Here is a 23,753-nt window from a genome sequence, read left to right on the forward strand (position 1 = left end):
TTTTGATTTTTTGGATTCATAATTTTAAATTAATATTTTTTTTTAATTATTTAATTTTTTTATTTAAATTATTAATTTTTTTTAATTTTTAATTTTTAATAATTTAAATTAAATAAGTTTTCTTAATAAATAACATTATTAATTTAAAAAATATTTTATATTATTTTTAATTTTTTTTAATGAATTTTTTGTTTTGTTTTTAACTTTTAACAATTTAAATTTAAAAAAATTTATAATCAAAAAAAATTTAAATTAAAAAATTTAAAATCCAAATTTTTTTTTCAATAATTTAAATTAAACAAATTAAAAACAAAAAAAAATAATTTAAATTAATAAATTATTTGATAAAAAACCAATTTAATTTAAATTTTTGAAAATTAAAACTGAAAAAAAAATTAATGATTTAATTAAAAAATATTAAAAATAAAAAAGTTTAATTAAAAAAATAATTTAAAATTAAACAAACAAAAGAAAAATTAATAATTGTAATTATATTTTAAATAAAATCGGTTTCTTTAATAAATAATATATGTATTAATTAAAAATTTTGATTTCTAAATCTTTTAATTTTTTTAATAATTATATAATTTTTTTATTTAAATTTTTTAAAATATAAAAAAATTTAATTATTAATTAAAATTAAAAAATAAATTGGTTTTCTTAACTAATAATGTATTAATTTAATTTTTTTTATTTTTTTAATAATTTAAATTTAAAAAGTTAATTAAATTATCAAAAAAAGGTTAAAATTCAAAAAAATTAGAGATACAAATCTTTAATATTGAATTAATAAAAATTAAAAATTAATTTATAATAATTTTATAAATGATTAAAAAACCTACATTAATTTTAAATTAGAAAAACTAGAAAAAATAATATATAAAACTATTAAAATATAAAAAATACATTTTTCAATTTAATATAAATTTTTTTTTTTAAAAAAATAACTAAAGAATTTTAATTTGTAAATTATTTTTTTAATTAAAAAAAAATTGTAATAATTAATAAAAAAAATTGAAATTAATAACTTTGGTAATATTTTAAGTTTTTTTTAATATATAAATTTTTTTATAACTTACAAATTTAATTTTCAATTCATCTAAACTTCGATATTCTCATCCTCAAGTCAAAAAAAATTTCATAAAAAAACGTATTTTGGTAATTTCTTTGAAAGCGAGAAGATATTTTCTCTTTAGAATATTGTGATCCAATACAAAACTGGTGATCTTTGCATAAATAAAAGTAAAATATTTTCTGATTTTAAAATTTGTATATTTTGTCTTATCAGTTATCAATTTTACTTCTTATTCTGTTCAGTCGTTTTAAGTATCCGTTCAAATTGTACAAACCAGAGATGGTAGATTATATAGGTGGTGAAATCCGCTAATAATTTTTTGTGATGAAATCTTCTAATCGTGACGAGTGCCCCTTCAAAACATGAAATATTCCCACATTATTGAGCCAATGAACCTTCTCTATAATCTACATTCTCTAGACCAAAATATTTCAAAACGAAGTTTCTGTACATTTTCTGACGATGAAGGCATTAGTATCCAATATTATCATATTTTATAGAGATCCTTAACCTCAAATAATTAAATTATTTTTGTTTTATTTGTTGTTATTGTTTTATATATGTATTTTTTTATTTTATTTTGAATGTACAATTGTATATATTTTTGTTCATTTTTATAGACTATACAAAAGTACATTAAGATACCGTTCGTTAATTCTTCATCAGAATCATTCCTTCCAAATTATAAAAATAATAAACATATAAATAATTAAAAAAGCAAAAGAAAACATAAATTTAAGTATTGTTAACATTTTAAGTATAATGACAGCATTGATTTAAGCAAACATCTAGTATAATGAGACAAGCACTTAACTATTAATACAAAAATTTAAATAATATATATGGATTTCTTTAACAAATAAATAATATCGAAATACAATTTCTTTTAATTTTTTTCATTTATTTTTTGAGAAGTGAAGTAATTATGTAGTGAAAATAAAAAAACAATATGTAATAATTGCATGAAAATTAATTAGAACATTATAATTTTCTACAGAAACCTACCAAGTGATTTACTGTATGAAAATTAAATTCTCATTTTAGGTTCTCTAAAGGGTATTTTTTTAGACATGTGGTTATCAAAAACAAACAAAACGCATATATTTCAATGTTATGGCCAAAAATTTAGCATTATTATTGAGATGAGGGTTTGAAATTATGATTTAAAAATGATTTCGGGTAAGTGACCGCTGCCTTTGGCTCGAATTAATTCCAACCGGGAGCCAAATTGTTATTTTTTACCACTTTTCGGAGCCAAATATTTTCTTCCAAAGAGTCTATCGTCTCGGTTTTATCTGCGTAGACAAGTGACTTCTCATAACCTCTCAAAAATAATCCAAATAATTAATCCATCGGTGTTATATTGGATTTCTCGAAGACCTCGCCACAAGCCCACATCGCAAAATAAAGAAAAAAGTTTCTTTCAATGAATTGATAGTTCTGTTTGTTTTACATGTCGTCTTGTTGGAACAAAAGGTTATCTAATATCCTCCAATTCAGACACGTAAAAGTCATTAGCTGAAGCTCTACACGGTGGCCGTCACTTTGCAGAAATATCTTCTTCTTTATTGGCTCTGCAGTCAAAAGTGTCAAAAGCAGCTTTGGCAAATAGTGAATCCTTGGTCAGTCGTATTTTCAGGCCGAAAGCCACACTGAAACTGCTTGACCCATATGTAAGAGAAACGCCCTCGGTCATTCCCAAGTTCATGGCGTTCAGAGAACTTTCCACACTTGCGGGAACTTTCATACATGACTCTTTGCTTCTGTCCAACCGAAATGTCAAACTGAGTATAGAAAACAAGGAAGATAGGATAAAATTGAAAGAAGAGGTGTGAACTGTAGAATATCTGTCTTGTTGTTTGAGATACTACTTTCTAGTTCCTTACTGATCGCAAAGTTTTGACTTTATTGCCCCTAGAACATTATCTAAATATGTTGTTGACTTTATTTTTCTAGCGTTGCATTCAACTAGGAAAGAAAATTAATACTTTTTGAGATTGCCATCTGTTGAAGTAATGGGTTATACATATATTTGTTTCTGACATTCTCTGAAGGAGAATAAGGCTTAACGGGTTTTGATACTGTAGAATTATAACGAATATATGAATTATTTAGGCTGGTCAAGGCTTTGTCTTTATTTGTCCTCTTGTTTGATCGCTATCCAAGTTTAAATGTTCAAAAGCGCGGTACTATGAATATTGAAACTAAAATAATCTTTTTCACCAAAGTAATTTTTGATGAAGTACAGTTATATTTATAATTGTAAGCAATATTCGACGCTACAAATGTACAATATATAAGATGATGCGATTTTTTTGTTCAAATGGGTACAACGATATGCATAATACCACAATTACTTTTTTGTACAGTGTAAATATTGTTTTTTTTTTTAGAATTTCTTTTTTAGATTTTTTTTATAGAATTTTTGCTTTACCGATATTTTTGTTTAAATAGGTTCATTCGAACTTTCATTCGTTTCATTGCTCTGTTGTGATAGTTGCGAGTTGCGGCTTTCAAGTGATATTTTACTTTTGCGCCTGCGCACAGATTCCATGGACTGTGTGCGCTTCTTCAGTGATAATTCCGCTTCGTTCATGAGGCGACAATTCTCGACAAAAGTAACCAAAGCGGGACTATTTAAGCTGTTCGCCACAATCAAGGCTTCGTCGAGTATCTCCTTTGCGCGTTCCACTTTATGGAGCACCGCATGCGATTTGCAAATCAAGATGGTGCTCAAGAAGCGCCAGATATTGCTATTGCAGTTTTTGGACTCTACCAAAATAAGAAAGAAAAGAAGCTTGTAAGATTGTTTAATTGAAGGTGATATGGAATGCGATAGTGCTAATACAGACCTTCAATTGCTTTGCGCGCCACCGAGCAGCACTCATCGAATCGGCTCTGCCCCAAATGACTACGTGCGATTTCGTGCAGCAGATAACACTTTTCAATCGAGTATTTCGCGAAGTGTATACGTTTCTCCAAACGCGCTAAATATTTCCTAGGAGGGAGAACACGTTTATTTTGGATATTACGTAATCGATTATAAAGGACTATATATAAAAATTTATGCCTTGAAAAACGAAATATTGAAAAATATTTTTTTTTAATAAAATATCGAATCTTGAAGGTCATCGAAAGTATTACAGGTTAGAACTTAATGAATACCTGACCCTTAAATTTATAATGAGTTGGGTTTCGAAAACCTATTTCAAACTCACTTGTAAGCAATCATTGTATAATCGGTGGCATCGGGTTCCGTATACGTAGACTTATCGCCGAACACAAACGTGACAGAACGATCTTTATTCTTGTCGGTGGGTATACGTAGCAGATGCAATAAATTTGTATTTTTCTTGCCTTCAGTTACAGAACTGCCTTCATATGGTTTAACATACCGATCGGTGTAGGCTAGCGCGAGAGTATTATAAACTTCGTTCAGAAACTCAAACTTCCATGGCATAACACGATGGGTCTTCAACACGACATAGTCGCCCATAACTTCCTCGACATATTTACTGAGTTTCTACAAATTCAACAAAAAATTAAATAAAAGAAAATATGAAGATATTAAATAAATATTTCATCTACGAGTTCACTCACAGCAATTTGTCCCATAGCCCGTAGCTGTCGTATCGTACGCAATATTGTCAACATATTACGACGGGTTTGATATTGTATGTGGTTCAAGTGCGCCTGTCGATGCTTCTCCCACACCTCCTTATCCGGACACTTACGCATTTGTTCATTGTAGAGTGGACTGCGAGCTTGCAACATTTTCTAAAAAAATGTAGAGGAATGCTTTTGAGCACCATGGGAAGGGTTTTTCATATTTCTAGAGAGACTGCTAACAAATTGAGTATCGATTCCAAAGAGAGCCAAAGCATAATGTTAAGTTAGGTTAAAAGGTCGATCCTAACGTGAACGACCTATAGCCGGCTCGTTTTGGTACCAAGAACTCTTATAAAATTGATTACTGAGACCCCATAAATGGACGAAGCGTTTTGAGCCAAATAGAGAATCTTCATAGGCAACTAATGGCAGTTTCGGATATGTCTCCTAGTTCAACGAAGGTTTGATTGCCGAGATGTTTGAACCTCAATCGGAATATTTGAAAAGAAAGGGTTTGGATTTTCCCACCTCGTCCGACTGGACTTTTAGAGTTCCAGCATAAGTACGTATTGGACAATGCCCAGTAAAACTCCTACTATTTCCACAAGATGAATTTGGTTAAGGGCGATATTTCGGTAGATTTACTACGTTCTACTCTAGGCCAGAAAGACGTCGCAGTCGCATAGAAGCTGGTCGTAAATGATCCCCTGATCAGCACACGGGACGTCCATAAGTCCAGTGCTGGAACTCAAGATAATCACGGGGATCCAACTCGTTATCATTCCGTTGTGATCTGTGTAAGAGCGCCTCCTCTAATTAGGTTATCGGCCATGATGCTTTCGCTATGACCAGGCATCTAAAGGAGTCTGATTAAGAAGTAACTTTATACAAAATCTTGTCAGGACACTCCTTGACTAACTCGGGCGCTCAGAGTTTACCTCTCTGCACTGCAGAGCAGTAAGTCTAATAATACTTTAATAGCAGATATTTCTGCCTAAAAGACACTACAATAATCCGGTAGCTAAGCTTGACGAAAGACTCCTTACAGAAACCTGTCTTTCCAACCTTCCTTCCTAGCCGTGACCCATCCAAATAAAAAACTACTTGAGCTTCTACTTCAGTAACTCCATCCATATATCCTTCATCGGTATGTGAGCAGAGAAACAGCCAAGGAGAGTAGCTTCTGCGATGCAGTGGTCTGAATTTTCAGTGATGCAATTGATCATCCCCGTCCTTCTATATGGTGCAGAGGCATGGACTATGACAAGATATGGGATGACATTGACATAGTTTAGCGAATCGGCCGTAAGAATGAAAAAATTCAAGTCGTATTTGAATAGTTTATGACCTTTAAATTTGTCTATTGTAGCTGAACTTTTTTCTACCAGATATATCGAATCCATCCCCCATGATACCCTCGAGGATCCCGGTCGCCTCTTGAATATTTTTGAGCAGCTTCATGTCAAATAGATCGAAACCTCTGTGCTTCACTTACTAAAACAAAACACGTTCGGCTTCAAACTAGTAAGGGAGTCCTGTACTAATTTTAAAGCACCTTGCTGTTCAAAACTTCTTAAAATCACCAGCACAACTTTTGTAAAGACTCCAAATATAACATTAATTAATCTTACCAAAAACTTCTTGAGCACATCGTATTTAGTGTTGGTCAGATGACGTAGAAAGGGCGTCGAAACTTTGCATTGCGGCAATAATAAATTTCCATTATCTCGTAGATCCTTCAGAAACAGCACATCGATCCAACTTTTGTTGTAATATATTTGATTGAACACCTTGAAGGCGCGTTCACGTCTGGCGATCTCGCGTGGCGACAACAGCAATTCCTATACATTTTGAGAATTGATATAAGTTATTTCTTGGATCCAATTTCATTTCCTACCTCCTTCTCGAGTATGCTGAGCACATCACATTTACCCTGTTCACGCAATATTTTCCACAAAGGACGTGGATCCACGTACTTCTCCTTCTCCAACTGTTCCAGTACTTTGGCAAAAATCTTCTCATTTCTTAATATGAAGGGGCCCAGTGTTTCACCAATGGAGTCTTTGAAATTTTCATCTACCACAATTAAACGATTCTGAAATGCGGACACCTTCTTGCCATAGAACTTGTGTGTGTTATCGTGTAGCTCGACTTTGCAGTTCTCGAATTGGTTCAGCTCGTACAAGGCATCGCAGATCTCCAGATTGATTGGTGCATTATTCGGCTCGATGGCTGCGAAAAGAATCAGAAAAGTTGTGCTTTATTTGTTAGGTGATTACACCTGTAGTTCGATTGTACCTCCAGCTGCCAGTCCGTCCTCGAGCGCGCCCTGTGTCTGCGCGATGTTACGCTTGCACTGACTGCGGAAGTAAAGCGCACGCGAATCATCGTTCTTCAGCTCCAGCGATTTGTCATAGTATTTCGCCGCTATGTCCAATTGTTGTTTGTGCGTGTAAAAGAGACCCCAATCGCGGTAGATCAGCTGCACATGCTCGTCGCTCCAAGCGATCTTCTCCCATGGCAATACCGGTACTTCTTGCATTAAGCGGATTTAGTTGTTGTATCTGTCGGTATGTATTAGTTCAAATTGTTCCCGATTATTGAAAAATTCGATTCGGACGTTTTTCGATGTTTTAAATTTGCAGAATTGACCAATTTTTCTATTAAAAAATTTTATTTCAATTTTTGTTGCAATGAATGTTAAAAGATATAATTTTTTTTTGCTGTCAGTTGATCGTAATTTTAATTCCGAATATTTTTGTCTGTATATTTGAGTTGGGAACAATTGTGCTTGAAAAATTGAGAGCAAAATTTACAATGAAAAAAATAAATACTATTTTTTCGGAGCCCACGAGTGCCTATATTAAAATCTCATATGCTCATATGAAAGGAATTTTGAAAACAACGGGTTGTAAATTTCAAAACTTTTCGTTTTGGGTACAAAGAGTTGTAATGCTGGTTGCATTTCAAATAATACCACTTAAACATGAAATTTTAATTTCATTAAAGAGTAGAATATTGTGGGGAAATGCTAGACCTTGAGATCTCATCTCCTTAACGCAGGTGAGGGCCAAATCAAGTTCTTCGCTAAGTATGAAACATTAGAACCGAGATTAATTATGTTGCCTTCTCCAATACCCTATCTACTTAATTTTAAATATAAATAAGTATTCTCGAATTTATTTCGTCTAAATTATCTAATAAACTATCCGAACTCAGTAATATTCTATTGATATCGGATCAGAATTGATCTGATTTGAGAAACTCTATACCAAAAGGTTTTAATATGAATAAAAGAAATGATAAATCTACATTTCTTAAGCTAGGAAATATCCAGAAAGGCTTATAGGTTAAAAAAGGTTTTTGGAAGTAAATCATAAAAACCAGCTCGATACAAATCTAAACAAATCAGAGTAAACCCTCTAGACTCAAATGGAGAAGAGGTTTAGTAGGGGAGAAGAGACGGTTCCAAAATTAACTGGAGTATAGGGACGAGAATATACTCTAAGATTTTGATATATCCCTTCTCTTTGCGTCTACAAAACTCATCTAGCATCTTCAAACCGGAAGTACTAGGGATAGAGTATATAGATATACATAGATGGTCTGGGGACTTCCATTGAATACATATGAGTGGAAACAGAATGCGACCACTTTCACAAACAGCACGCCGGCATTAGTAGCCTTGTCGTCGCAAAAGATCAGATCCAACGTAGTAGACAAATATAGGAAAGCTTGAAGCTCCCTGATAGGCCAACTCAACTTGTCAATAATTTGTGTTCTCGATCACAGAGACTGTTTTGGCAACGAAAAAGTAGACATATTGGATAAATCTTTTTTTAGAAAGACTTCTTCTAGATGAATACGAGGCCGAGATAATGCAGAGTTGGGCATCGCAAGCGGGTCTGGACTTGAAACCGGAGAAAACGGATCTGCTTGTGCTAAATGGAACACGAGTCTCTCTCAAAGATCGCACTAAGTACCTTGGAGTAGTATTGGACAGCAAACTACTGTGGAAGCACAACGTGGAAAAAAAAGTGAAAAATGCTAACAATTATATGCGTGTAGGCAGATGCTCGGCACAATCTGGGGGCTTTCTCCCTCTTTTTTTTTTAGATCTTCTCCCTCTTTCATGCATTGGTACCACTCCGCTATTGTAAGACTAATTCCGCTCTATGGTGCAGTAGTATGGTGGACAGGCGTGCGGAAGCCAATGGGTTCAGAGGCTCGCCGCGCTGTGCATTACGGGAGCTTTTAGAACAACTTCAGCGGCGGCTCTTGAACTGGTACTAAACCTGCCACCTATAGACCTCTTCGCTGAAAACTGCGCAACAATCTTGGCGAGACGACTAATGGACAATGAACTTGGTGCGGGGATATACTGTTCAGACTTAGACATAAGGCAGCCTTGTAAGTTGCTGGACCACTGCAGTATACTTGTATTCCAAGCTGAGGTCTGTGATATTACGAAAGCCGCGAAGCTGGACTCTGATGCACTTCCTGGTAATTTCAGGGTCAACATCCACGTAGACAACTTAGCAGAATCAAGGCAGTATCGCATACCAGAAGTGCCTTGGGAAGCAGCGCAACAGTGGTAAGTGTTCAACGGTTCTACACTTCCTTTGTGAGTGCCCAGTTCTATCACAAACCAGACATCGAACCCTTTGAATCCATCAAATATCAAACCTTGAAGGTTTTTCTACTAAAAGCATAACGGAGGTAGATAGTGAGTACCAAATGATTTGAATACAACGATGAAACGCGTTATAAAGGTCCAAAGAATATCGCTTGTTACATTAAATCGGTTGTCATATAGGTAGAGCCATTTGCTTTCTTAAAATCACTTGTAAGATTTTTCATAGACCAAGTAGATAAACTTATCGTATCATAAATGTGTTTTGGAAAACATACACTGTTGCTGCAGAGGTTTTCAAATACTTAACAACACTCTCGGGGTTCCAATTAGATCATCTTCGAAATTTTTGGCGAATCGGTTCAGGGATTTCGGAATCTTTAAGATGCAAACTTAAAAGGATTTTGTTCAAGGTTTCATTAGATGGAGTTTAGTCGATGTAATATGTAAAAAAATACCTTAATAAAACAAACAATTTTAAGAACATCATAAAGGTGTTAAGGCCTTCTGCCGAATCCTTACGTCTATTAACAACTTATAAGGATCGCCATTGCATTACATACATTATATGAAAATAATTTTGGTTTACACAGAAACTCAACAAAACGAAAGTTTATTCAAATTCATCATCGTCCTTCTTCTCCTCCTGGTTGGTATTTCCCGAACCACTGGAATTTTGCGACAAGTGACTGCTGACAATCGACGAACGACTCTTGCGTCTGCGCACCGAGTCGACGGACTGAGCACGCTTCTTCAGCGATATTTCCGTTTCGATCGATACGCGACACACATCTATGAAATGTAAGAGCTCGTCGCTCTTTAGCAAAGTAGCGCAGTCGTAAGCCTCATTGAGTGCATCTCGGCCCCTTTCGACTTTATGCAACACGGCGTGAGATTTGCAAATGAGCAACGTGCTCAAAAAGCGCCACAAGTAGCTGTTGCAATTCTTCGATTCTACATAGAGAGGAAGTTGGAGAACTCAAAGATTTAGTTCAAAACTCGTTCAAACACTAACCTTCGATGGCCTTCCGCGCCACGGAGCAACACTCTTCAAAGCGACTCTGCGACAAATGGCTCTGTGCGATTTCGTAGAGCAAATAGCACTTTTCAATCGAATATTTGGCGAAATGCATACGCTTCTCCAAGCGTGCCAAATATTTTCTGAAAGTATTTTTAAAAAATATTTCTTGAAATTGTTTACTTTACTTTTTGCTTCACTCACTTGTAAGCCAGCAGCGGGTAATCGATTGCATCGGGCTCTTGATATGTGGACTTGTCTCCGAACACGAATTTCATGCTGCGGTCCTTATTCTTATCGATGGGTACTTTTAAGAGACGTATGAGACGATTTCGTGTATCATAATGAAAATTCATGTCCGGTGGCGCGGTATAAATATCGGCATATGCTAGTGCCAAGGTATTGTAGACTTCATTGATGAATTCGAATTTCCAGGGCATTACGCGGTGTGTCTTCAATACCACATAATCGCCCATTACTTCCTCGACATACTTGCTGAGTTGCTGCAAATATGTTCGGTTCATTAATTAATTTGGTAAGATTTGTGAATATTAGTAAAAAGAGAGAGAAGACAACCGTATAAACTAAGCATACTGAGCTCTTAGGTCTTCGAAAACTAACCAAAAGGGAGGACGTCAATCCACCACTTTTACCGACGATAACTGAGAGAGGGTTATTCAAAGTTTTCAACATCTTTTAAGGATCGCCTCGAGGGATTTCGACGGTAGGAGTCACTGCCAATGTAATCTAAAAGACCCTAAAAGAGTCGAATATTTGACAACAATAAACCGAAGCTGTTTCAATCTGGTCAGTTACGATTAAACAATTGTTAGCTCTTGTTTCGGGAACGAATTGCGTTGGCAAAGACTGTAAATCCTAAACCATCCGGACTACAACCCAATTAATCCGAAACTGAAAAATCTGGGTAAAATCTACAGGAATAGCAAAGAAATTCTATTAGCCCGATCACAAAAATATTTATTTATGAAGGCAGCTAAAGTACTTTTTGACAGATGTTGTTGCTGTTATTGTTGTATCGGCAGAATTCTGCTGAGTTGGGGTCGGATCCGTTCCGGCTACGTAGATCCGACTGTCGTGGGAACGGTTCCTTCTCGGCTCTCACACTTGCGATGGATTCATGGATGAGGCGAGGCTAGTGGAATCACCGTAAACTGCAAAGCCGATGAGCTCGTTAAAGCGAGTTTGTCTTTTGACGTCCTCTTGCTTTCTGGTGTTAGAGCTTTGAACCGCCAGTGCATTTTGCTAGCGCTGGTCAAAAACCAGAACTTGTGCGATTTTGAGATCCTTCTGGTCCAGAGTCAACCGTAAGTGGTCTTTCGAAGTCATATCTGACTGGACAGTGTTCAATAGTTTCTCAAATGGTACGGCAAAGTATTTTGTCGGACGCTCTTTGCCAAAGCTGTAAGGAAGAAGGCGAAGTGCGAAGTGGAAAGTGGAAGTTGGAGGTTGCAGTCATGTGTAGCAGTTCAAGCAAGTGAGGAAAAATCTCTAAACCCCATTCACTTGGGAGTGGCCAAAAACGTTTTTTTACATATGGCAAGCAGCTCACGGCTTTTGGTCTTAGACGTAGTATCCTCTGGGTAGCCAAGAAACATCCATTTGAAGGCGACCTAAAGTGAGAAGGCGAACCTCCCCAGGGTTGTGCGCTGGGTTTGGGATCCGCTACCTAAAAAAAAAACCAAATAAAAAGAAATATCATTTGTTTACTTACTTTAATTTTGCCCGCAGCGCGTAATTGCCGTATTGTACGTAAGATCGTTAGCATATTACGACGGGTTTGGTATTGTATATGATTCAAATGTTTCTGACGCTGAGCTTCCCAAATCTTCCTATTGGGGCACTTACGCAACTGCTCAGTGTAGACCGGACTACGTGCTTGTAACATTTTCTAGTATGCCGAAAATAGGTAAAATTATAAATTAATATTTTTTGTACCCCCCGTGTTCGTATGCCCATTACCAGGAACTTTTTAACCACATCATATTTGGTATTCACAAGATTCCGCAAAAATGGCGTGGACACTTTATTCTGTGGCAACAGTAAATTGGGATTTTCACGCAGACTCTTCAAAAATAATACATCAATCCAACTTTTGTTGTAATATATTTGATTGAAGACCCTGAACGCGCGCTCCCTTCTAGCGACCTCTCGTGGCGACAATAATACCTCCTACAAAATAGAAAGTTTTTACATGCATCGATAATGTTTAGGGTCGCAGCCTGTTTACCTCCTTTTCGAGTATGCTGAGCACATCGCATTTACCCAGCTCGTTTAGTACTTTCCACAGTGGTCGCGGATCAACGTATTTCTCACGCTCTAAAAATGCCAAAACATCAGCGAAAATCTTTTCATTTCTTAGTATAAAGGGGCTCAACGTATCGCCGACGGTGTCGTTGAAGTTTTCGTCGATCTTAAATGAGAGGCAGAGAGATATGGTTGGTAAGCTTTCAAAATTCGTTTGCTCTTTTATCAAGGGTTATATCCAACTTACCACAATAAGCTTATTTATAAACCTTGAAGCCTTTCTTCCGATATATTTTCGGGAATTATTATGAAGTTCTAGCTTGCAATTTTCAAACTGATTCAACTCGTGTAGCGCTTGACATATTTCTTGATTAATAATGGCATTTTGAGGTTCGATCTCTGGAAGAAATAGTTTTTATAGAAAATTAAATAAAAAATGGGTACGTCAAAAAGATTTTTCATAATAAGTGGGACAATAATTCAATGAAGTATATCTGAAGCGTGATGGAAGGTAATTATTTAGGTAAATTTATTCCCAGCGGTGTAGAGAGAAAACCGGGGTCCAGGTCGATTGTATTGAATTGTCGAAGAATAAAATCTATAAAATATTATGGCAGAGCATCGATCCTCTCTGAAAACTCAGGGTCCGGAGGAATTGTACCCAATCTCTTCTTCACTGCCTATTCCAAATTAAGCAGTATCGGCCACCTTAATATTTATATATGGATCTATTAAGAGGAATGATAATATAAAACAAGAAAACTTCTAATTTCTTGAATTCTCGTTTTTGGACTTTCAAATGAATGCCCTTTTCACCGCGTCTCCTCCCAAGTTTCCATTTTCACTCACCCAACGCAGCCAAAGCGTCCTCCAAGGCGCCCTCTGTCTGGGCAATGTCTCGTTTACAAAGACTTCGGTAGACCAGCGCCCGAGCATCGTCTGCCTTCAATTCCAATGATTTATCATAATAATTCGCCGCAATATCCAATTGTTGCTTGTGCGTGTTGAATACACCCCAATCCAAATAGATTTTCTGCACACGTTCATCGCTCCAGTCGATCTTCTCCCAAGGCAAAACCGGTACTTCTATCATTTTGGCGAATTGAGGGGAAAAAGTTGTTACAAATACACGTTAGAACTGGTCAATAACTCCAATGGCACTCGTTATGTTTTCCAAAAATAATGGTAAGTTGAACGTTCGAATTAAATCGTCTAAATTTTGACTGAATGCCACAGGCTAATTGCATGTGAAAAATTATATAAAAAATCTTTTCTTTTTTTTTTTGCTTTTTTCTATTCGAGAGCGAATATTTTTTCTATGTAAATTGTGGCGCATACTTGATTTTACCGGGATTAAGATTCCCAAATTTTTTTTATTAAGTATTTTTTGAAACGGTTCAGTTGAAATATTGGTAAGGAATTCTTAACGGTACACCTTAAGTTCGTTTTAGATTTGAAGATTCCAATTAGTTGGAAAATACATGAGATTTCACGGTGCCCTTGTTACATGTCAATTATTTACTCCTTCTTCCTTTCGAAGCAGTTATGAGGACCCACCGCGACGAAGGGTTCAGCTCCTACCATGTTAATGAATGTTATGGAACGGGCTAGACTATCAGCCAGTTCATACCCGACTAAACCTTTGCGACCGGGCAACCAGATGAGGTGCATTTGGTTACGTTCCGCTAGGTTATTCAACCGATTCCTACACTCCTGCGTCAGTATCGATTTGATCTCATAGGCAGAGATCGCATCAAGTGCCGCTTGAGTACCGCTAAGTATGGTTTTACGTTCGTTCGTTAGTTGCGTTGGAGATTTATCTCTATGCACCGATTTATGGCAAAGACTTCTGCCTGAAAAATGCTTCGAAAATTTCCCATAGGTATGGAGAGTTTGGTGCGTGGTCCTGCGACTCCACTTCATTGTACGATCCCTAAGCAATAGCTCGAGAGTGGAATCATTCCATTCAATCTTGCTGCTAAGGGTAACCTTGAACTTCATGGAGAAGTTTATTCTTTTGGTAATGCTGTTCCTTAGGAGAAGAGCGACTGATATTACACCACTTAACTCCTTCATCTGCTGGGATGAGATTACCTTACCTCTGCCACATCCTTTTGTTGTCATTTGGAACAGCGTGTGTTTAGCTTTCTGACCGATTATTAGGTGAAGTGGTGTGAGCTCAAGCATGACTTTAAGTGCTGCCGTCGGCCAAGTGCGCATTGCACCCGACATGCAGATGCATGCAAGTCAATGCAGCTTCGATAGTTAGAGCCTTACCTACTGCCCCATACTTGATTTTTCGCACGATCATGGTGCACAACCTCTGCGAATGGTAGGCACCTTGTCATGGTGCAGGGGCTTAAACCGCAGCACAGCACGGCATCTCCCATCCACCAGGGATGATGCTGCTTAGCATCTCCCCTGGGGGATGGCAGAGGCCGCATGTGCGCGGCGACCAAGAGCTAATCCAGGGTGTTATGCCACCCGTGCCCCATTTGATGATTTGCAGCCAGATCGTCCACCTGGCTACAAGGGATCACACCAAGACTAGGATGTTGGAAGGGTCCGGCCCTGTGTGTAAGAAGGTGTGACGAGATTCCACAACTGCACAGCATGGTGGCGTTCTTCCCTAGAAGCGCAGACAAAAGCCACGACATCGCGTTCAATCTGGTAAGGAACCAGAATGAAGGTTTTAAGTACCTCGGCGTGGAAGGTCGTAGCAAGCAAAGTTGAGGGTTCTGGGTGGAATCTCAACATCCAATAAGTACATCCGGCAGAAGGGATTCAGGTTGAATTTCCGCTTCGGCAAGATCATTGTGAGGCCATGGAGGCCCAAGACCACGTCATCAAGCCAGGAGCTACGACGGGGATGACCGAAGCACCGGCTCCACCCGAAACCCGCCCAGCAGCGCATGAGGCAACTGCGGCTGTGGTTTCGGGAGAGCAAAAACGAGTCCCAAACGAACCCATCCCGCTGGGCAGGTTGAGACCACCGCCGCGGATGTAGAAAGTAGCAACGAGCCCCCACAACGAGCAAGGAGGCACGCTGCCATCAACCCAGGAGCTTCTGGAGGGGCTGGAGATGCAGATCGAGGAAGAGATCTTGGACGAAGACCTGTCTCTCACCGAACCAATCCTATAAGCTCCAGAACCGGCATGGAAGTGGCTCAGGTGAACCTGCATCACGCATCGGCGGCCTCGGCGGTCATCGTGAAGAGGTTCATCTCGGACAACCTGAGCATCCTTCTAATTCAGGAACCCTGGGTTTTCAGAGGGGAGGTAAGAGGCCGCAACACGAGAAATAGCAAAGTAATCTAGGATATCTCCAGTGAGAGACCCCGTTCCTGTGTAGTTGTTAGAGCCGATATAGACTTTTTCTGTATTTCAGAGTTTCTAACGCAAGATCTGGTGGCAGGGCCAACAATCTTCCCTTGACCATAGGAGGCGATGCCAATGCGCATCATACGGAATGGAGTAGCACGGACTGCAACGTGAGGGGTGAGTCACTTCTTGAGTTCATACTTAGTAATAGCATTAGTATAGAGAATGTAGGGTGCGAGCCCACCTTCGTAACCAGTGTTCGCAGGGAGGTCCTAGACATCACCCTAAGTAACGACAACATGACCGGGCTGATCTCACAGTGGCGGATGTCAACAGAGCCCTCGGCACCTAACAGTCTATAACAAGGAGATTAGGCTTGCCAAGTTAAACAGTTTCAGGAAATTCTGTAATAGCGTCTCCTCGACCCCGGAGGCAGCTAGACTGCAGAAGGCGTTGTCGAAGGGTAAGACGGACACAGTATTATCCCTAAAAAGACAAGACGGGCCTTATACGACAAGCGCGGAGGAGAGGGCGACACACTCCTACAAACGCACTTCCCGGGGACAGTTCAAGTGGACCTAATTCCAACCTCGGTCACAAGTAGGCCGGATCGCTCAGACTGGCTGATTGCAAGGAACCTGTTCACTGCAGACTCGGTCAGGTAGGCACTGGCCTCCTTTTCGAGCTACAAGTCACCGGGAGTGGACGGCTTCTTCCCGGCCCTCTTGCAGCAGGGTATGGATATCCTCCTTCCACACCTGCTAGGGCTGATGAGAGACAGCCTGGCGTTGTTGTATATCCCTGAACCATGGAGAACTGCAAAAGTAATTTCATCCCCAAGATAGAAAAGAGCGACTATTCGCTAGCCAAATCGTTCCGGCCTATAAGTCTCACATCCTTTATGCTGAAAGGGATGGAAAAAGTACTAGACAATCATATTAGATCGGAAGTGCTAAGGATCGCACCCCTGCATGCCAGACAACACGCGTACAGAGCGGGTAGATCCACGAACACTGCTCTGTACCAACTCACGTCTGAGCTGCAGGATTCGCTAGAAAATGGCGAGGTTGCGATCTGCGCCTTCCTTGATATTGAGGGTGCCTTTGATAATGCGTCCCACACTAGCGTGATCAAGGCACTCGAGAGAAGGAACGTCAACCCCACGATACGCTGATGGATAGAAGCCCTTCCGCGCACGAGGGTTGCAGAAACATCAGTAGGAGATAGCAAGATTCGTCTTGGCACCACGAGGGACTGCCAACAGGGTGGAGTACTGTCCCCTCTGCTATGGAGCCTGATAGTAGACGAACTAATCGAGCTGCTCACCAGCAATGGAATCCGCTGTCAGGGATTAACGGACGACATTGTCATAATGGCGAGAGGCAGATTTGAGAACACTCTCTGTGACATTGTTCAAAGGGGCCTAAACTTGGCGAAAGGATGGTGCAGCACGGTAGGGCTAAACATCAACCCAGCAATAACCACCGTGATCCCATTCACTAGACGGAGATCTCTTCCGGGCCTGAGGTCCCTAACAATTGGAGGAACAGAGGTGGAAATGTCAAAGGAGGTCAAATTCCTTGGCCTCACCTTAGACTCAACATTGAGACGGAGCAGGCATTGCTGCTAATGTCAGCAGAAGGCTGTGGAAGAGGGAAGATGGTGTCCTCTAAACAGATGGACTCTCTAGCGGAAGGCACACCGCTAGCTCTCCTCCCAAGAGACGGCACATCAAAGAAAATAAATCTCAACAAGAACTTCATAGTAACTCTAGGCAGCAAAACGGAGTCGAATGATTCCACTCTGGAAAGGCTGCTGGAGGACAGTACCATTCAGTGGTACACTGATGGCTCAAAAACACCGGAAGGCATTGGGGCAGGTATAGCGGGTCCGCATACTAAGCTGTCCATTCCTATGGGCTGCTTCCCTAGCATCTTCCAGGCTGAAGTTTTTGCCATCAGTCAGTGCACCGAAGTTAACCTCAGCCGCAACTATCGCAACCAGCTCATAGCTATCCTCAGTGATAGTCAAGCGGCAGTAAAAGCGATCTTGTCGAGGAATGCATAGAAAGGCTAAATCGCGTGTCCTTGCGCAACCGGGTGCACCTATTAGGGTACCAGGGCACAAGGGAGTAGAAGGAAACGAGAAGGCCGACGAACTGGCACGCAAGGCGGCAACGTCCAAGATGTTGGGACCAGAGCCATATATAGCAGTAGGACCCCACACTCTTAAGGAGCTGCTTCGCACTGAGGAGAGAGAAGAGAGGGAGGGGTACTGGCGGCAGGCAGCAAGTATGCGTCACGCCAAGCTGCTTCTAGGAGGATATAACCTCTCCAGGTTCAAAGAATTAATGAACCTCCCCCGTGAGAAATTCCGTCTCCTTGTCGCAGTCTACACAGGACACTGTAAGCTCAGGAAGCACCTGTCCAACATGGGCATGGTCTCCTGTGCTAACTGCCGGTTCTGCGACCTGGAGCTGGAAACACCAGCACACCTAATCCTGGATTGCACAGCAATCTGTGGAAAAAGCTCAAGGCCCTGGATTCCGTATATATCAGCAGGGATCACATCACCGCACTGGCGCCCGGCAAACTACTGGAACTGTTCAGGCTGCTGGGGCTCTGGGAGGTCATGTGATATAGGAGAGGTCGTGGTGCATTACCTCAAATAATACTATCAATAGGCGATGTCAGTTTCTATATCTTTCTAATCAATCGTCGACTTTCAACAAGAATATTAGAGAGCTTAATCAAAAAACAAAACAAAAAAAAGAAAGTCTAACCAGAATTTGCTGCTTTAAGATCTGTAATACGATTATTTTAAACAATTAAAGCATGTTCGTTTTCAGCAACGTTTTTATGCGGCGAAATGTCAAAAAACAACGTTCACAGCTCACACTCGTCACAGGAAGTATGCAGAGTATGCGAAGAAACCTATGCATTGGGCTAGTGGTCTAAATCGCAGTTCTGCAACTTTGTGATATAGGGGAGGGCACAATAGACCATAGGTCGCGGTGCAGAACCTCAAAATTTTATTCTATTCTATGGTGCACAACCACCTAACAACCCTTGGCTTGCAGCCCAAGGATTTACCAGTGTCAGGTCAACAAGCTACTTCCACCGCAGAGTGGAGTCCAAAGTGACACCAAGATATCTGACCATGTTTGTCATCTCTATCTTTCTGCCCCTTGGGTAAGGTTCGTTCCTGAGGCCGGGCAGAAACATACGTCTTATGAACGTGGTCGTGGTCTTGTAAATGTATCATAACTTACGGGGAATATGGGGCTGTAAGTGTTGGGGGAAAATCATTTAAGGAGCGCAGAATGAACTGAATGCGGAATTGGAATGACTATTTACATGTGTGATTTAGGGAAACTTAATTAAGACATGACTAATATAACATAGTCTGCAACAGTTGGTTCAGTGTATGTTGCAGCTATATGCTCTAATGATGCGATACCGATGGTTCCGAAAATTGAGCAGTTTCTTGGGGAGAGCAGGACGGGTTAGAAATTACACATCGATATCTTAAAAACTGACGGATTAGTTCAGGTGTATCCAGACAGACAGACATGGCTAAATTGACAGAGCTCCTCCTGGTGAACATTTACACACATATTTCATAAGATCTCCGACGTTTTCTTCAGGATGTTGCAAACTTCTTGGCAAACTCAGTAACCTTGGTTAGAGTATAAAAAAGTTGTGCATGAATAATTGTTAGTTGAGCCTTAAGAAACTCTCTGACAATTTAACAAAAATCTCTGGTAGTGCTATTGGGTAGTTAACTGGTGACATAACTGAAAGTTGCCTTGTAGGGTAGTTATTTACATAAACCGTGGTGAATAATTCAACTGCGGTGTAATTCGAATGCGGATGACAGTGAACACAGCCAGTATTCAAGGAAACATTGAACAGCTGTTCGAGTTATGACAGCTGTTTAAGTTTTGGTCTAATGAAATAAACATTAAAATTACCAACAAAATGTGTAAACAAATACGAAAAGTAATTATTTAAGAGCCGGTAATTTATAAATAAAGAATATTATTTAAACTGTAACCACTAAAAAGAAAATAAGGTGAGTGCTTGGTTTCCATGTGACTGAAGGGTGTTTATGAAAACAATTAAGAGCATTGTATAATTTGTGTTCTTATTTCAGATGACCAACAAACTCACATTTTTGAAATACAAATAGAACATAATGCCTTTGGATGCATACGACATTCTCTAAATATTTTTGATGAATGCTGCCAATTTGAACTTACGCATTCAAAAAATACTGGGTATTTTTGAATATTAATGAGAGTAATTAAATAAATCATATATGTCCACGAATGGAGCACGCGAGCGAGGCTAGCTTCTCTGCTTTCTCATTTACACAATCGAGTGTACTGCAGTAATTAAGAAGACTTCAAACAAGTACTTCTATTCATCAGTCATCAAGCATTACAATACAGTAAACGCTAATATGTTTAACGATGACTGGGAAACCGATTTTTTATTTACCCAAAATAGTATTGGGGAGCCGATATGTTTGATATGCCAACGCAATGTTAAGCGCAACCATAAATATAATATTGAAAGGCATTACAGGACGTGTCATAAAGAATATATCAATATGGAAGCTGACACCAGAGCAAATTTAATTGCTGAATTAAAAAAGAGAATTATAATTGAAGAAAAACAAGAAAGTGATAATTTCGAGCAATTAAATGTTAAGAAAGCTTCTTTTGTAATTACGCTTGCGTTAGCTAAGCGCTGTCGCCCCTTTGATGATGCTGTATTTTTTAAGGAACTCGCAACCGAAGTGATGTGTTGTTTCGGACGTGAGGGTAAAGAAATGGCCAAAGTTTTGGAGAAAGTACCGTTAAGTAAAAATACAATGACCCGTAGAACCGGGCAAATCAGTTCACATATTTTTTCGCTCACAAAAAAACGCATTGATAATTGTAAATATTTCTCCCTTTGCTTGCAAGTAAGCACAGATATTAATAATAAAAGTCATTTGATAATATGCATCAAATCCGTTGACGATAAATTAATAACGTCGGAAGAAATGATGAATGTAGTTACCCTGCATGACAATGTTAATGGGGAACAAATAATGGAGGCCTTAGAAGTGAATGTGTTCAATCATGTTGATATTAACAAATTAAGTGCAGTGTGTACAGATGGTGGGATAGTTATGCTTGGAAATGAAGAAGAGCTTGAAGTGTGCTTATTAAAGAGAACTATATATGTGCCAATATTCCATTGTATTATACACCAACAAGCACTACTTAGGCAAGATTTATGCTTACATAATGCAATGGACTTTGCCGTCGAAATGATCCAAAAAATAAAAGATGCCCGCAATGCGCTCAACCAAAAGAAATTCAAATCTCTACTCGACGAACTTGATGCTGACCATGAAGATTTACTTGTACATAGCGATGTGCGTTGGCTCAGTAAAGGCAAATGTCTGCAAAGGTTATTTAATTTAAGAAAAGATGTTTTAATTTTTTTCGGAGAAAATGTAAGTCCAGACGTCGAAACATTTGTTGCTGCGCTTAAAGACCGAGATTTTATTGCTGATTTAGCGTTTTTGTGTGATATTACACAATTTATTAACGATCTAAACTTACTGCTACAGGGTAAAAATAAGAACATCTTCGATTTAGTTCGAACTCTAACCCTTTTCAAAAGGAAATTTGAAATCTTATTAAACGAAATTAAAAATTATAACATATCTAATTTACCAAACCTAGCTCAGATATTTCATGACAACACGCCTTTTTACAAAATAGATATGTACACAAAAACTATAGAAACACTGTTACAAGATTTTAGTCATCGGTTTCAAGATTTCGACGTTATTAAGCAAAATATAGATTTACACGATAATCCGCTTACTTGCGACATACAAGCGCAAAAAATTGAGTTGCAGATGGAATTGGCGCGTATGCGTGAAGATTTTCAAATTTCAACAGAAACTGGTGTAAACTTCTGGAAGAAAGCAAATGATGCGGTGTATCCACTGCTGAAAAATGAAATATATAAATTGTATTCAATGTTCGGGTCCATGCATAATTGTGAGGCAGTATTTGCTACCATGAAATTATTGTTAAGTAAGCATGGCCATAGAATGACTGATAAACATATTGCTGACATTATTCGTATTAAAACTTACGAAAATGATATTGATATACATGAACTAGCGCTTTCCACATACAAATTAGGGACTTCATTTACACCGTCTTGAAATTTTGACACAAACTTTCTGAAATATTAATGCATACATTTAAGACAAACAAATAAATCTATATTCCTCACATAAATCTTTTTGAATTTGATATTACTATTATATTTTGAAATTTTTTTAATATAATTTTTAAATACATACATATACGGTTTATATAGTAATATATGTATGTACGTATTTAATTGAGCTATTGATATATTTATGTTTGTTTATCATATAACAACTCTGTTATTCAAATAGTGTAACAGCTGTTTATAAAGTGTAAACAAACAGTTAATATAAGTTTTTAGCTAAATAGTAAAGTAGTGAGAAGTGCGGGATTGTTATCATTAAAAATAAGTGATATTAAGTAAAATTTCTAAAATTTCAACATAGTGTTACTAGGAAATATATGTACATATACGTATATTTTATAAAGTGCGTTTGTTTTAATAATTATTCAAAAGAGGCATACAATTTTAATTACAATTGAGGTAAGCAAAGTTAATTGAATTGAATGCTCATAATATTAGTCAAAAATAACTAAGGAAGAACTAAGTTCGGGTGTAACCGAATATTTTATTCTCTTGCAACTTGCAAGGATCACAGCTCACATATGGAGCAACTATTTAAATCTCTTTATGGTATATTAAAACAATTGCTTTTAAATTTTCAATACTTAATAAATGTATTTAAGCCTGCCAGCCCTCAATTAGTGCTGTATGAAAAATAGGAGTGGTTGTAGTCCGATTTCCTCCATTTTATCGCTGTGGGCGGTGCCACGCCCATTGTTAAATTTTTAGCTCCGCATCTATAAAGCCGTCACTTCGCAATTTTTCCCCTCTGTATCCGCCCCTGTGTGGAACTCATCCTGCCTGACAGTCCTTGTCTGAACAAAATCCGTATCCTTGCGGTTACTTAGCTTTGAGAGAGTGGAATCTCGAACTTCATTGTCATTAGCGTATGTGTGAACTTTCAGTCAATTCAATTACTAATTTCTTTTCATAAATTTACTGGCATATTTTTTCCATATTCCATTTCTCAAACATGTTAGGCTTATCAAATGCAATTAGCGCATATGACAATCTCATGTCACGAAGCTACATAAAATCATCCACAGACAAGTCTCTCTGTCTGTCTTCCTTTACGTTAACTTGACAAATTATGTAATAAATTAAATTAACAAAAACAAAGAGAATCATAATTTATATCTTTGTCCAAGTGTATAGAAAAAAAACATACATACATATGTACGTATGAATATTATACAATAATCATACGACTAAAAGCTGACATGAAACACAAATGCTCAGCAGAAAATAAAGAGGAAGATCATTTGGACAAATTAAATTTGCGACACTGTTTAATTTATGCTAATTCCATCAATTCCGTTCTGTCTAGAGAATTTTGTTATCATTTTGGCTATGAAAGTGATAACAACAATGATTGCTTAATTCGAATTTACCAACCACCATATTGGAATTGAGAATCATGATTATGATATAATGGTATATACTTCAAATAGGGTTATATGAGATTGTCCTCAGTTCGGTTAATTGGCTTCGTAAATTGCCAGTATAACAGTTTCCGTGCTGTACATATATATTGAAGGTTGA

The 23,753-nt window shown here is 38.1% G+C and overlaps 3 protein-coding genes across 3 annotated transcripts in view; 1 reads left to right on the forward strand and 2 right to left on the reverse strand.

The window, feature by feature from the left end:
- Window positions 1–3,505: 3,505 nt before the first annotated feature.
- LOC105225723 (uncharacterized) lies at window positions 3,506–7,439 on the reverse strand. Its single transcript, XM_049454400.1, has 7 exons — window positions 6,983–7,439; window positions 6,582–6,916; window positions 6,316–6,525; window positions 4,676–4,852; window positions 4,294–4,598; window positions 3,928–4,073; window positions 3,506–3,847 (listed from the first exon to the last, which is right to left on the reverse strand). The coding sequence occupies exons 1-7, from the start codon at window positions 7,224–7,226 to the stop codon at window positions 3,522–3,524; spliced, it is 1,743 nt and encodes a 580-aa protein (XP_049310357.1). The 5' UTR covers window positions 7,227–7,439; the 3' UTR covers window positions 3,506–3,521.
- Window positions 7,440–9,808: 2,369 nt separating this feature from the next.
- LOC125778094 (uncharacterized) lies at window positions 9,809–13,917 on the reverse strand. Its single transcript, XM_049454392.1, has 8 exons — window positions 13,450–13,917; window positions 12,848–12,999; window positions 12,584–12,766; window positions 12,316–12,525; window positions 12,068–12,244; window positions 10,540–10,838; window positions 10,333–10,478; window positions 9,809–10,271 (listed from the first exon to the last, which is right to left on the reverse strand). The coding sequence occupies exons 1-8, from the start codon at window positions 13,691–13,693 to the stop codon at window positions 9,931–9,933; spliced, it is 1,752 nt and encodes a 583-aa protein (XP_049310349.1). The 5' UTR covers window positions 13,694–13,917; the 3' UTR covers window positions 9,809–9,930.
- A 5,922-nt stretch (window positions 13,918–19,839) lies between these two features.
- LOC109579497 (SCAN domain-containing protein 3) overlaps window positions 19,840–23,753 on the forward strand; it is a 107,031-nt gene continuing 103,117 nt past the window's right edge. Inside the window, exons 1-2 of the mRNA XM_019990046.3 lie at window positions 19,840–19,995; window positions 20,077–22,631. Coding sequence (XP_019845605.2) covers window positions 20,386–22,158 — 1,773 coding nt within the window. The 5' untranslated portion in view covers window positions 19,840–19,995; window positions 20,077–20,385 and the 3' untranslated portion in view covers window positions 22,159–22,631. The remainder of the gene's footprint in view (window positions 19,996–20,076; window positions 22,632–23,753) is intronic.

This window comes from Bactrocera dorsalis, chromosome 4 (genome assembly GCF_023373825.1).
Source record: "Bactrocera dorsalis isolate Fly_Bdor chromosome 4, ASM2337382v1, whole genome shotgun sequence".
NCBI classification, from domain to species: domain Eukaryota; kingdom Metazoa; phylum Arthropoda; class Insecta; order Diptera; family Tephritidae; genus Bactrocera; species Bactrocera dorsalis.